Source organism: Chlorocebus sabaeus, chromosome 26 (genome assembly GCF_047675955.1).
Source record: "Chlorocebus sabaeus isolate Y175 chromosome 26, mChlSab1.0.hap1, whole genome shotgun sequence".
NCBI classification, from domain to species: domain Eukaryota; kingdom Metazoa; phylum Chordata; class Mammalia; order Primates; family Cercopithecidae; genus Chlorocebus; species Chlorocebus sabaeus.
Window position 1 is genome coordinate 27,852,745 of NC_132929.1, and position 12,137 is coordinate 27,864,881.

The window sequence follows — 12,137 nt, forward strand, 5'->3', positions numbered from 1 at the left end:
GAAAGTTTTCATGGACTTTTTGGAAGAGGATATAAAATTACCCAAACATGACATGGTCTCAGAAACATAATTTTCAGGTTATATTCCTGAGAATTTAAATGCCCTTGTGGGAAATTCTACTTGAAATTAGGGGGAAAAAAACCCACAACCACCACCCAAGAGTTGTGTGCTGTAATAAAAAGGGTGGAGATGGGGAAACCCTTTCCTAACTCAGGTTCAAGGTTTACTCCCGGACCTCTGACATGCTCCTGTTCATCTCTGACATTCGCATGGCTCCGGTGCCCACACCATCAGCCTTACAGAGACGGGGTGGAGGGCACACACTACCTGGTACAGGAGGGCACAGCCTGCTGCTCATCAGCACCTGCACCGCCTTTCCTGCCCCAGTGCCCTGGTGTCAGGTTGTTTACTCCCTCTTCACCGACATTTGCTCCTCCCACTCTCTGCTCTGAACTCCCAGGGCTCTGCACTCCTCTGGCTCCCATGGTATCCACCATCTGCTGGGCCGGAGGTGTGTGTAGAATCCCCAGGCCTGAACCCTGGTGTTCCTGCTGCCCCCACGTTGGAGCTTAAGGAAGAGATCCCTAGGCAAGATCACTGACAGTGGTGATTTAAACTATCTGGTCAGGGACCGCCAGGCTCTGTTGCCTGTTGCCTTTTCTGGGATACAGCAAGCAAGTATTGTGAAGTTGAATTTGAGCTGAAAATCTCAAATGTATAGAGCTAGGCTAAGCATAGCTGTTCCACACCCCTAAAGGAAGTGATACCTACTGGTTCCAGGGTCTGCCCTCCACTCAGTAGCAGAGGACATGGGTATCACTTAGGCTAAGTAACTCTGACAGATCTGAATTTTTCCTGCAAATCTTTGGTGAGCACCAAACATGCCCGCAGCATTACTCTGACTGCACATCAGGATTACCATAAAGGTTTTCTAAAATTAGACGTCTGAACCACCTCTGACACCACTACACACCCATGCACACACACAGACACACACACACCCATTTCCCGATGCAAAAGCTCCGGGCTCGTGGTCCGACCATCTGCACTTTGCAAAGGGCCCAGGAAGTTCTGAGGCACAGAGAGGAATTGCTGTGCTGTCTGACAAAAGACGGAAATAAAACAGACGAATCTGTAGGGCAAAGTTACCACGACTTAAATATGGCTATTCCTTGGGAGCAAAACTTGTCTCACTAAACTAAGTGTACACCAGAGACCCCTGGTTCTAAAACTGGTCACCCCACTACTGTTTACTGAGTGACTAAATCAGTGAATGTCTGGATTTGTGCCCCCCGAGCTTTACCTTTCAACTCTTCAGTCTTCTCTTGAAGCTTCAGCTGTATTTGGTCTTTCTGTGTTTCCAGTTCTGAATTATGCTTCTGAAGCTTTGCCAACTTCTAGCAGAGGGAAGGGGGAAAAACAAACTTTTTTGAAAACCTCACTTCAAGCTGTCACCATTGCCTTTCTTGGCAAAAAGATGCATATTCTTAAATTAGCTTATTTTTTCTCAGCTCCTGTCCATAGATAATAGCTAGCACCAGCCCACTGTAAGACGCTGCCATTAGTTTCACATGGAAGGGCTCAACATGACTTCAAAGGTCACACTATTCCCGACCTGGCCAGCAAGGGCTGAAACAAGGAAAAAGGACACATCCAAGACCTCCTCAATGTCAGGGACATACCTCTTCCTTTTGCCGAGCTTCTCAATAGCCAGGAGACTTTATATATCGAATATGCTATGATTACGCAGTTATTGGCGTAAAGGGATTCACACTTTGCAATTGTTATGACTCAGGAAGGATGTGTGAACGCAGCAGAACTCCTATCATTTTGGCTTCTCCTGGTAAAGTGTCTGCTGGGCTGGCAGCAGGCCCGTGGTGCTGACTGATGGTGACTGGCAGCTGGCGATGCCCACGGCAGCAGTGTTGGTGCACCCAGTACCAGGGCATGGGGAGGGCAAAGGGATGTCTTCTGGGCCTCCAATCCACCAACCCTGGGTGCTAGGACTTTGAAAATGCAGCAGAGGCCAGGTGCAGTGGCTCACACCTGTAATCCCTGCACTTTGGGAGGTCAAGCGGGGGTGGATCACTGGAGGTCAGGAGTTCGAGACCAGCCTGGCCAACATGGTGAAACCCCACCTCTATTAAAAATACAAAAAAATTAGCCGGGCGTTGTGGTGTGTGCCTGTAATCCCAGCTACTCCTCAGGAGGCTGAGGAAAGAGAATTGCTTGAACCCGGGAGGCGGAGGTTGCAGTGGGCCGCAATCGTGCCACTACACTGCACTCCAGCCTGGGCGACAGAGCAAGATTCCGTCTAAAAAAAAAAAAAACACAAAAAAAAACCCCAAAATGCAGCAGACTGCATGGTAATAAAGATCACCTTAGAACACACTAGCTCACACTTTTGCAGGGACTCACCACAGCCATTTGGCTAACTTATTTCATCTGACCATTTTATTCTCACAAAATTCTGTCAATCCCTTCTTGTTATTCTCATTTTATATAGGAGGAAACTAAAATTCATTATGGCAGGCATTTGGCTAAAGTATTTCATCTGATGATTTTATTCCCACAACAATTCTATCAGTCCTTTTTTGTTATTCTCATTTTTTTATATGAGGAAACTAAAATTCAGAGAGCGTAAGGGACTTTAGCCAAGGCTGCCCAGCCAGACAAAGGCAAGATTTGAATCTAGGGCATCTGGTTTTTATGCTGACTGCTGTCTTCACTACACCAGAGATGAAAACCCTACCCTAGCTTCGCATCGCTGTTCAGGGGAAGATGTTTCCAGGGCATAGACCTTAAGGACAAGTGAGAGGAGACCAAGGTCATCCTGGAAGAAAGGGAAGCAGTCAGCCAGGGCTCTTTGGGCCTATCACCACTTTGCAAAACTCGAAAGAGAAAACCTATGTTGCATTTCTCTCTTTATTAACCTCCTCCCTTCCCCTAGACTCTAATCCTCTGATCTCGCTCTTCCTAAAAGGTAGGCTGCCTTTGGGAATGGAAGTTGATAGCAAAATCTGATTTGCTCTGCAGAAATCCACTTCATAGGAAAAGCCTGCAGCGCCCATCTTTTCCTCAGAGTCCACGTGTTTCCATCCCGTCTCACACGCCCGCAGCTGACCTCCTCCACAGCACCCCTGTATCTCTTCCCTTTCTCCTCATAACTTCGCCTGTGGGCGGCTGCTCTTTCTAGTTCTGCTTCCAGCTTCTGAATCTTTTCCACATCCCCGGCTCGAAGAGCAGCCAGGCTGGTCAGCTTCTCTACCAGCCCGTGGTTTTCTTTGTTCTAGAGAAAAGAAAATTCAGATGTTTAGAGGTTTATTCAAACAAAGACACTGTTCCATTTAATTCTCATAGCCTTTGACATGGCATCCAAATTTGAGAGGTTGCTTTACGCTGATCACACTTATCACTGCACTGACATTTGTTAGCATCTTCTCTGTGGTGAAACAGTATGGCAGATCTTGCTGGGTCCGTGTCTTCCCAAACTGGTGGCTATTTTAATGTGAGAAGTTTCCAATTCTGGCGAACCAGGACAACCTTAGCGTTACAGGCTGAACTGTGCACCCCAAAATTCATTTGTTGAAGTCTTAACCCCTGAACTTAGGAATATCGCTGTTTTGAAGACAGGGTCTTTAGAGAGGGAATTAAGGTAAAACCAGCCCTCAGGGTGAGCCCTAGTCCAATATGATTGGTGTCCTTAGAAGAAAAGGGGATTAAGACACAGACACAGGCATGGAGAGAAGATCATGTGAAGACAGACAGAGGTGGCAGCCATCTACAAGCTAAGGAGAGACGCCGCAGAAGAAACCAACCCTGCCAAAACCTTGATATGGGACCTCCAGCCTCCAAAACTGTAAGACAGTAAATTTCTGTTGTTTAAGCCATCCAGTCAATGATACTTGGCTATGACAGTCCTAGCAAACGAACACACCTAGGACAGAGCTCAGGCAGCATCGGTACTCCCCCCAGGCATTGCTCCTGGCCAGATGCAGCTATTTTTAAGTGTTATTCTGCACAAGCTGTGTAGCATGCAGGCCTGTTACACAACAGCACACTGAGGGAAACCCCATCAGACGCCAAATCTATTTGTTCACCCACGTACCCTTTCATTCAGGACCCCTGTGGTACAGCTTAGGGCTAAGTTTAAAGCTCACCTTAGGAGAGCCTCAGGATTAGTGGAGACAGGCCTGCGAATGAGTTTTACGGATCTGGACACTGTGTGTTCCATAGCATACGGATGTTTCTTCTCTTTTTTGTTTGCTTTTTGAGCCGGAGTCTCACTCTCTGTTGCCCAGGTTGGAGTGCAGTGGCACAATCTCGGCTCACTGCAAGCTCCACCTCCCGGGTTCACGCCATTCTCCTGCCTCAGCCTCCTAAGTAGCTGGGACTGCAGGCGCCCGCCACCATGCCCGGCTAACTTTTTGTATTTTTAGTAGAGACAGGGTTTAACCGTGTTAGCCAGGATGGTCTCGATCTTCTGACCTCGTGATCCACCCGCCTCAGCCTCCCAAAGTGCTGGGATTACAGGCGTGAGCCACCGCGCCCGGCTGGATGTTTCTTTTGTTTTTTTTTTGAGACGGAGTTTTGCTCTTGTTGCCCAGGCTGGAGTGCAGTGGTGCCATCTTGGCTCACCGCAACCTCTGCCTCCTGGGTTCAAGTGATTCTCCTGCCTCAGCCTCCCGAGTAGCTGGGATTACAGGCACGCACCCCCACACCTGGCTAGTTTTATATTTTTAGTAGAGATGGGATTTCACAATGTTGGTCAGGCTGGTCTCAAAGTCCTGACCTCAGGCAATGTGCCCACCCCCCCATGGCCTCCCAAAGTGCTGGGATTACAGGCATGAGCCAACACGCCTGACCTTGGATGTTTCTTTTCATACCAGTGAGAATGGTATGGGGAATCTTCCCAAACTAGGCAGGGCGGCAGCTAGACTCTAAGGCACCTGTGGGAAAATGAGAAATGGCAGCTCCTCTGAGCTGATGTCATCCCAAGGCAGCACGCTTGGCATGCAGACAGCATCTTTGAGCAAATGAGGAGGTACCTTTGCCTCAAGGCAACACAGCTTCACACAGGGACACCTGCCTTGGCAAGTGGAGCCAGGCTGGACTCAGCCCCACCTGCCCTCTGAGGTAGGCACATTTGTGTAGTATATAACCTACACCACCACAGGCCGCAGCCCTTTACAGTGTACCTCTGTTTCCTAGCTCAGGTGGTCCACGTAAACTGAACCTCCTCACATGGGCATACATTTTAATAGCACAGCTAAGGAACTGCTCCAGAACAAACTACAGCCATGTAAGAAAAAGTAAATGTAAAAGATGCACTATGAGCACCTACCTGATCTTCCAGTTTTTTCTGCAAACGCTGGACCCTGTAAGTAAGCTGAATATTGAGCACAAATCGTCGGATACTCTGGAATCTGCGTCTGGCCAGCCACGCCCGTGCGTATTTCTGCAGGATCACAGCCTTGTGTTCCTCCAGCATCTTTAAAACAAGGTTTTGTGAAATATAAACTGGACCCCAACTGCTTCTCTAAAACAGTCTTACTATTGTTGGTAAAAAATGGTATGAGAAATCCGTGTCCCAGGAAATTGGTCTCTGCCATAACTTTCTTTTTTTCTTTTCTTTTTTCTTTTTTGGAGAGACTAGTTATTTCAAAAAGATACTTGTCATATTCCGCATCAAAACAGTTGCATTAGGGCTGGGTTTATGGCTCACACCTGTAATCCCAGTGCTTTGGGAGGCCCAGGAGGGAAGATCACTTGAGGCCAGGAGTTCAAGACCAGCCTAGGCAACATAGCAATACCTTATCTCTACAAAAAAATTTTAAAAATTAGCCAGGTGTAGTGGCATGTACCTGTAGTCCTAGCTACTCAGGAGGCTGAGGCATGAGGATCCCTTTAGCCCAGGAGCTCAGGACTAGCCTTGGCAACACAGACAGACTCATTCTCTACCAACAAAAAAAAAAAAAAAAAAGAAAGAAAAATTAGCTGGGCACGGTGGCTCATGCCTGTGGTCCCAGCTACTCAGGAGGCCGAGATGGGAGGATTGCTTGAGCCTGGGAGGCTGAGGCTGCAGTGAGCCATGATTGTGCCACTGCACTCCAGCCTGAGCAATAGAGTGAGACTTGTCTCAAAAATACTTTTTTTTTTTTTAAAAAAAAGGTGATTCCAGGAGTTAGCCAGAAAGAAACCCCCAAAATATACTGTTCAGGTTTTCAGCTTTAAAGTGTCTTTGGACAACTTTATTTTTTCATCAGAAGTGACCAAATTAAGACTGTGAAATCTCTGAGACCAAACTTTTGTCCTATCTCAACCCCTTTCCCATCCACTCAAAGGATGGATCATGCACCCCTTATGTTGAAGTGAACACTTATTGCTCTCCTGCCTCCTTGAAAGAAAGAAAATTACGTTTTTGCCATATGAAACTCATCTCATCACCCTTTTCTGGGTCTAAAGCTGCTGCCTCTAAAAAAGCCATCTCATTGTGCTTTGTATTAGTGCTAGAGAAATCTTGAATAGCGTATGTGGAAAACTTGTTCAATTTTATATTACTTTGAATTTGTCTCTTTGGAGTTGGGTACCCTGGCCATCTCATCTGGCTGTGAGAGCTCTCTACAGTCTGTGGGGTGGCAGTGTGCTGATTTTTTTTTTGTTTGTTTTTTGAGACGGAGTCTCGCTCTGTCGCCCAGGCTGGAGTGCAGTGGCACGATCTTGGTTCACTGCAAGCTCCGCCTCCCGGGTTCACGCCATTGTCCTGCCTCAGCCTCCTGAGTAGCTGGGACTACAGGCACCCGCCACCACGCCCGGCTAATTTTTTGTATTTTTAGTAGAGATGGGGTTTCACCGTGTTAGCCAGGATGGTCTCGATCTCCTGACCTTGTGATCCGCTCGCCTCGGCCTTCCGAAGTGCTGGGATTTACAGGCATGAGCCACCGCGCCCGGCCAGCGTGCTGATCTTTTAAAGTTTCTTTCCCCACCCAGTCTCTGCTTTAGGTGAGGTCTGTTAGGTGCACATTATTGGCTTAAAATGTACTTTCCTTTGGTGTGGTCTCTTTGGGGCCAATTGGGAGAAAGAGAAACCAACAGTGCAACTGGTGTGTGTGTGTCCGTGTGTGTGTGTGTGTGTGTGTGTGAGAGAGAGAGAGAGAGACCGGGTCTCCCTCTGTTGCCCACGCAGGCTGCAGTGTACTGGCATGATCATAGCTCACTGCAGCCTCGAACTCCTGGGCTCAAGGAATCCTCCCATTTCAGCTCCCTGATGTCCAGTTGAGACTACAGGCCTGAGCCACAGCACCTGGGAGAATCTCCTTTCTGGCTTGGCTGACACTTTGTACAAAGTGAGGTTGCCCACAGTGGAGTCTTTCCCTGGCCCGTTTTGTTCTCAGTAAGGAAGGCCCGTACACCCTCCCCTCCTCTAGAGAGAGGTGGCCTTACCTTTCGATACCTCCTCCTTGCCAGGAATCCTCGGGTGTAGGCCTGGATGGTGATGGTGGCCACGTGAATCAGCTGATACAGGTTGCGAACAAGATACCCGCGGCAGTGCTTCTGAATGATTATGGCTGCCCAGGCTTCTTTTAAGGCCACTGCAGTAATAGCTTTCCTTGGTTAACAAGGATGAAGAGTGAGTCTGTTATCCACAGAGCATCAACTTCCATCACACAGCTGCAAGCTTGGCTAGCATGTGTTTAGTAAGGAAGGTTCAAATATTTTGCAACTCTCCATATTAAACTCTGTGAGCGGTTTTTTATTCTAATGACTACTTGAGGCCAGTCCCCAGTTCCCTCTCCTTGAAGAACCACATGGGAACTTTCACACGCTTCCCACTCAGGCCAATTGATTCGCCTCCACTCAGGTACCCACAGAGACCACGACGAGACCGTGCACTGGCGCTGCACTTGCTGATTCATGTACTCATTCATTCATGTAAGAAATCGTGCTGGAGGCTCCAGATCAGGGCTGGCGAACGATGGCTACCACCTGTCCTTATCAAGCTTTACTGGAACGCAGCCACATCTATTATTTACATATCACCCATGGCTGCCTTCATGCCTCAGCAGCAGGAAAGACTGCAAGACCCCAACCCCTTAAATAGTGATCATCTGGTCCTTTACAGAAAAAGTTTGCTGCCCCCGTCTAAATGACTAGAGGTGAAGATAATGTTCTTGCCTTTAGAATTGACAACCTCACGTACAGAAAGACTAATAAATGGCCAAGAAAAAAGAAAAATAAAATAACAACTAACTAGATCCGTAAGTGAGAGGGGAAAAAACAGTTATTCTGATTGGGGACAGTTGATATGTGAACCAGCCCCTGATGGAGTAGGATGTCTGTACACAGTGAAGGCTGGAAAAGGCTCCTCAGGATGAGGGACCAGCATGAGTAAAGGCATGGAGGTCCTGCAGTGCCTAAAATATTCAGAAAAGGAGTTTGTTTGGAATCACTAGAATAAGATGGATGAAGAAAATAAGACGTCAATGAAGTTAGAAAAATAGATGGGCACCATTTGTTATTTTAAAAACATATTTGTTGAACACCTTCTATGACAGCCACCATGCTAGGTCCAGGTATGGATGACCAGACAAGTGTGGCCCCTGCCCTCATGGAGCTTCCATTCTTATGAGTGCACCCAGGCTATGGAGGGCTTTGAATATCATGTCAGAGACTGAATGCTATTCTGTAGGAAACAGGGGCCTTAAAGGCAGGTGCAGGGCAGTGGCTTAATCAGGCTCTGATGTAGGAAGATGGGAAGGAGGTGGAGCACGGTGCCATCAGACTACAAGGCAGGTGATGCTGTGAGCTAAACTGGGGGCAGGAGTAGGACAGAATGAATGGGACAGGCAAGAGGCCAGCAGGGCAGGATGATCAGGCCCTGGTGAGCCCCAATTAGGAAGGGAGCATAGCCTTGGCAGGGAAGATAACTGTGGTTTCCTTCCCCAGAGACTGCTGTTATCAACTGGGTCCAGAAGCACAGGAGGGCGAGCCAGCCCAGCCGTGTGTCCATGCCACACCACGCTGGTCATGCAGAGAAGGCCAGAGGCTGCCACTGGTCATCCTCCAGCTCAGGAAGAAGTCAGGCTTGCAGATGCAGCCTGATCCTAAACACCAGCCTTCTCAAGCATCCTCATAGCATCCCAAGGAAGGGGCAGGGCAGGCAGAGAGAAACACACAGTTTATCTAGGGGCACCCTGGTCTCATGCTTTCCAGCAGATACGCCAAAGCCCTGGAAGTCCCAAAATGACCGTGGTCCTTCAGTGGGCTGGCAGGGTCGTGTGGACTCTCAGGACCCCTCAAGCCAGGTGGGATCAGTAAAGCTGGTGGATCGCCCTCCCCTTAGCCCCTGGCTTGGCTGGGGCTGCTGTGGTCTTCCTGCTCAGGGGTTTTGCGATTGGTTTGCTGCCACGCCTTGCCAGGGACCCCCTCTGCCATGGTGCACCCCACCTGTTGCTGGCAGGCTGATTGCTGGCTATTCTTGACATCTGTCCTTTGGATCTTCACTAAGGCCTTGATGGCCTTAGGCATTTTCAGTTCCCACAGGAAAGGGGCCCCGGGCCTCTCCCTGAGCTTCCAGAACCCTGACTCTCCTTAGTAACACTCTCACCAGGGCTTCCTCCCTGCAGGGCCCTGGGTGTCGGCTCACCACATAGACGCCAGGCAGAGCCAGCACTACTGCCCCTGAGAGATGAAACCTTCTTGCCCCAGTGCTCATGACCACCAAGGGGACCCCTGCACGTCTGCACCCTGGGTCACAAGAGAAGGGTCCCTTGTCCTTGATGGGTCTTCCCCCTGGAGATAATCAGCACAGAAAGCCCCACAGTTCCACATGTGTTCCTTGATTCCAACACACCTCACGGTTTGCTGACCCCGGAAGTACCGCTGGATTATCAGGGCGGCTCGTCTCTCCCGGAGGAATTTTTTCCTCTGGAGCCAGCCACGAATGTGCTTTTGTATCACAACACAACTCTGCCTCAGTTTATCCAATCGAAGTTTCTCTAAATAAGCCACTTGTCCTGCTCTGAAGAAAATTTTGGTTTTACCAAACTGGTACTGATTAGAATCCTGGAAGAGAAAAATGATACAGTTAGAATTAAAATCTTTCAGATTTTCTACAGTACAGTATTTGGAAAAGACCTTTAGGGATTCAAAGGTGCCAGAAATATTGTGATTTTGACATTTAAGGCAGAAAAACTCACATCATGATCTAGAAACATATACTTTGAGTTGTTTGTTTAAAGTCACCCTGGAGGGAGAAATGGGACTTAGGGTGAGGAATCCATCTGGGGGTGAGAAGCGGGGTGTCATTTGCGGCGATTCTCAGTTGGGCTGCTGAAGAACCTCACCCGCTCACTCGTGGTCTCTACATCGGAGTAGAAGAAACTCAGGAAGTTTGGTTTTCTGTCTTCATTTTGGGTTCTCTTCAACATCCCTTTTGCTAGACCTTGTAACTTCCCATCTCCTTCCCATCACAACTCATCACTGCAGTGTGGATGTCAATCCACACTGGGCACCATGCCTGGAGCCCACGTGGCTTGGCGACAACCCCAGTTGACCATATCCTATAAGCCTGGTCCACAGAGGACTGGGTTAGATCGTGGGAGAGCAAAGCAGGACACAAGGACACTGGGGAAGCCAGGGTTCGGATGTGGGTCCCTAACAGGGACTCATGGCCCACTGAACGCTCTGCTACAGTCTCCTCAGCAGACAAATGCCCCGGGCACATTTTCTCTCCTCTCAGGTGTTCATGATTACAGTCCTGAGCGTCCGAGACAAAGATAAAACAGCAGGTTTGGGAGACGTGCTTCCAGGAAGGAGACCACGATCGCAGGAGGTGGGGAAACTGACCTGAATGAGTCTGTGTAAAACCGCCTTGCACACCTCCTTTTTATCGCTGAAGGAAAGCTCTTGCTTGGTCATGAGAATGCCGTAGCGACTGTAGAACTCAATGTATGTCCACCTGGAAAATCAAAGGGGACCAAAGCCAGGCGCGTCAGAGGAAGAGCATTGTGTCTGGGGATGCCACTGCCTTACCTGCCACTGTTGTCATAGGGCGGGGGTGGTGGAATCTGTCCTGAGGATAAAGGCACTGATCTTTGATACCCCGCCTGCCTGGGACACTACCAAGACCACCCTGAGCACAACTGTCTGCCCCGGCAATCGTGCTCCTTCTCCCAGTCAGCGTCTTCCCCAGCACACCGGGGAGGCAGTGGGGTCGCCACCAGCCGCTGAGATGCAGTGATGGGGTGAGGAGGTGGTGGCAGCCCCCGTCCCCCACAAAGCCTATTTCTCACCCTCCTCTGAACTTCCACGGGGCAGTGGGAAAATCTTGGGGGCACTTTACAGAAGCCAAAAGTATGTGACAAAAATCATGGCAGCCATGTCCTTGGTTCTCAGTATAGCTCTGAAGTTGGCTACTTCTCCCCCCAAAACAAGGACGGACAACATACCTGGAAGGGTAGCTCTGTGCACTAATGCGAATCGTTTCTAAAACACCGCAGGCTCGCAGCTGCTGAACAATTCTTTTGGAGTCAAATCTTAAAAAAGACAACGTTATCATGTGTTAAGCCAATGTAACTGCTCAACATGCCCATAAGCAGGCACAGCAGACCCGCCTAGACTGTGACCCTGGGCCAGGTACCCAGCAGATACTTAGTACGTTTCTATTGCATGACCAAGAAAAATAGCACCTCTGCAAAACAGTCCAGAAAGGTGCAGTGGGATATAGAGAAAGGAGCAGCTGACTCTGATGGAGGTGGCAGGGAGAAGGCCTTGGGGGAACCGGCCTTTGAGTTGAGCTTCAAATGACAACCAAGTGGAAAGAAATGTGCTAGCTCGCCTGGCCCAAGCACCCACTGATGCTTGAATTTCCTCTACAAAACACCCAACAGGTGGCTCTGCAGCTTAGGTCTCACCCATCTGGTGACCCACGGACACACTCACCACCTCCATAGACAGCTCATCCCCCTTTAGGCACCTCTTTCAGCTCTAGTAAGCTACAAGGGACTCGTTACACCTTATATTCACAGGCATTGGTTCTCCTCCGTGGGGTCCCAGAGAACAAGCATAATGCCTCATGCCATCACGTGTGAGGACAAATCTTCCGACCTTCCACGATCTTCTACAAACACACATAC

At 49.0% G+C, this 12,137-nt stretch overlaps 1 protein-coding gene across 3 annotated transcripts in view; it reads right to left on the bottom strand.

Annotated features, from left to right (window-relative positions):
• The window catches only part of MYO5C (myosin VC), a 103,767-nt gene that overhangs the window by 42,428 nt on the left and 49,202 nt on the right, over window positions 1-12,137 (bottom strand). For all 3 annotated transcript variants that reach the window (XM_038009992.2, XM_008016575.3, XM_008016577.3), the window contains exons 17-23: window positions 11,451-11,537; window positions 10,849-10,960; window positions 9,854-10,065; window positions 7,444-7,609; window positions 5,345-5,491; window positions 3,125-3,289; window positions 1,304-1,397 (exon numbers count right to left, since the gene is read on the bottom strand). In XM_038009992.2, the coding sequence (XP_037865920.2) occupies window positions 1,304-1,397; window positions 3,125-3,289; window positions 5,345-5,491; window positions 7,444-7,609; window positions 9,854-10,065; window positions 10,849-10,960; window positions 11,451-11,537 (983 nt within the window). The remainder of the gene's footprint in view (window positions 1-1,303; window positions 1,398-3,124; window positions 3,290-5,344; window positions 5,492-7,443; window positions 7,610-9,853; window positions 10,066-10,848; window positions 10,961-11,450; window positions 11,538-12,137) is intronic.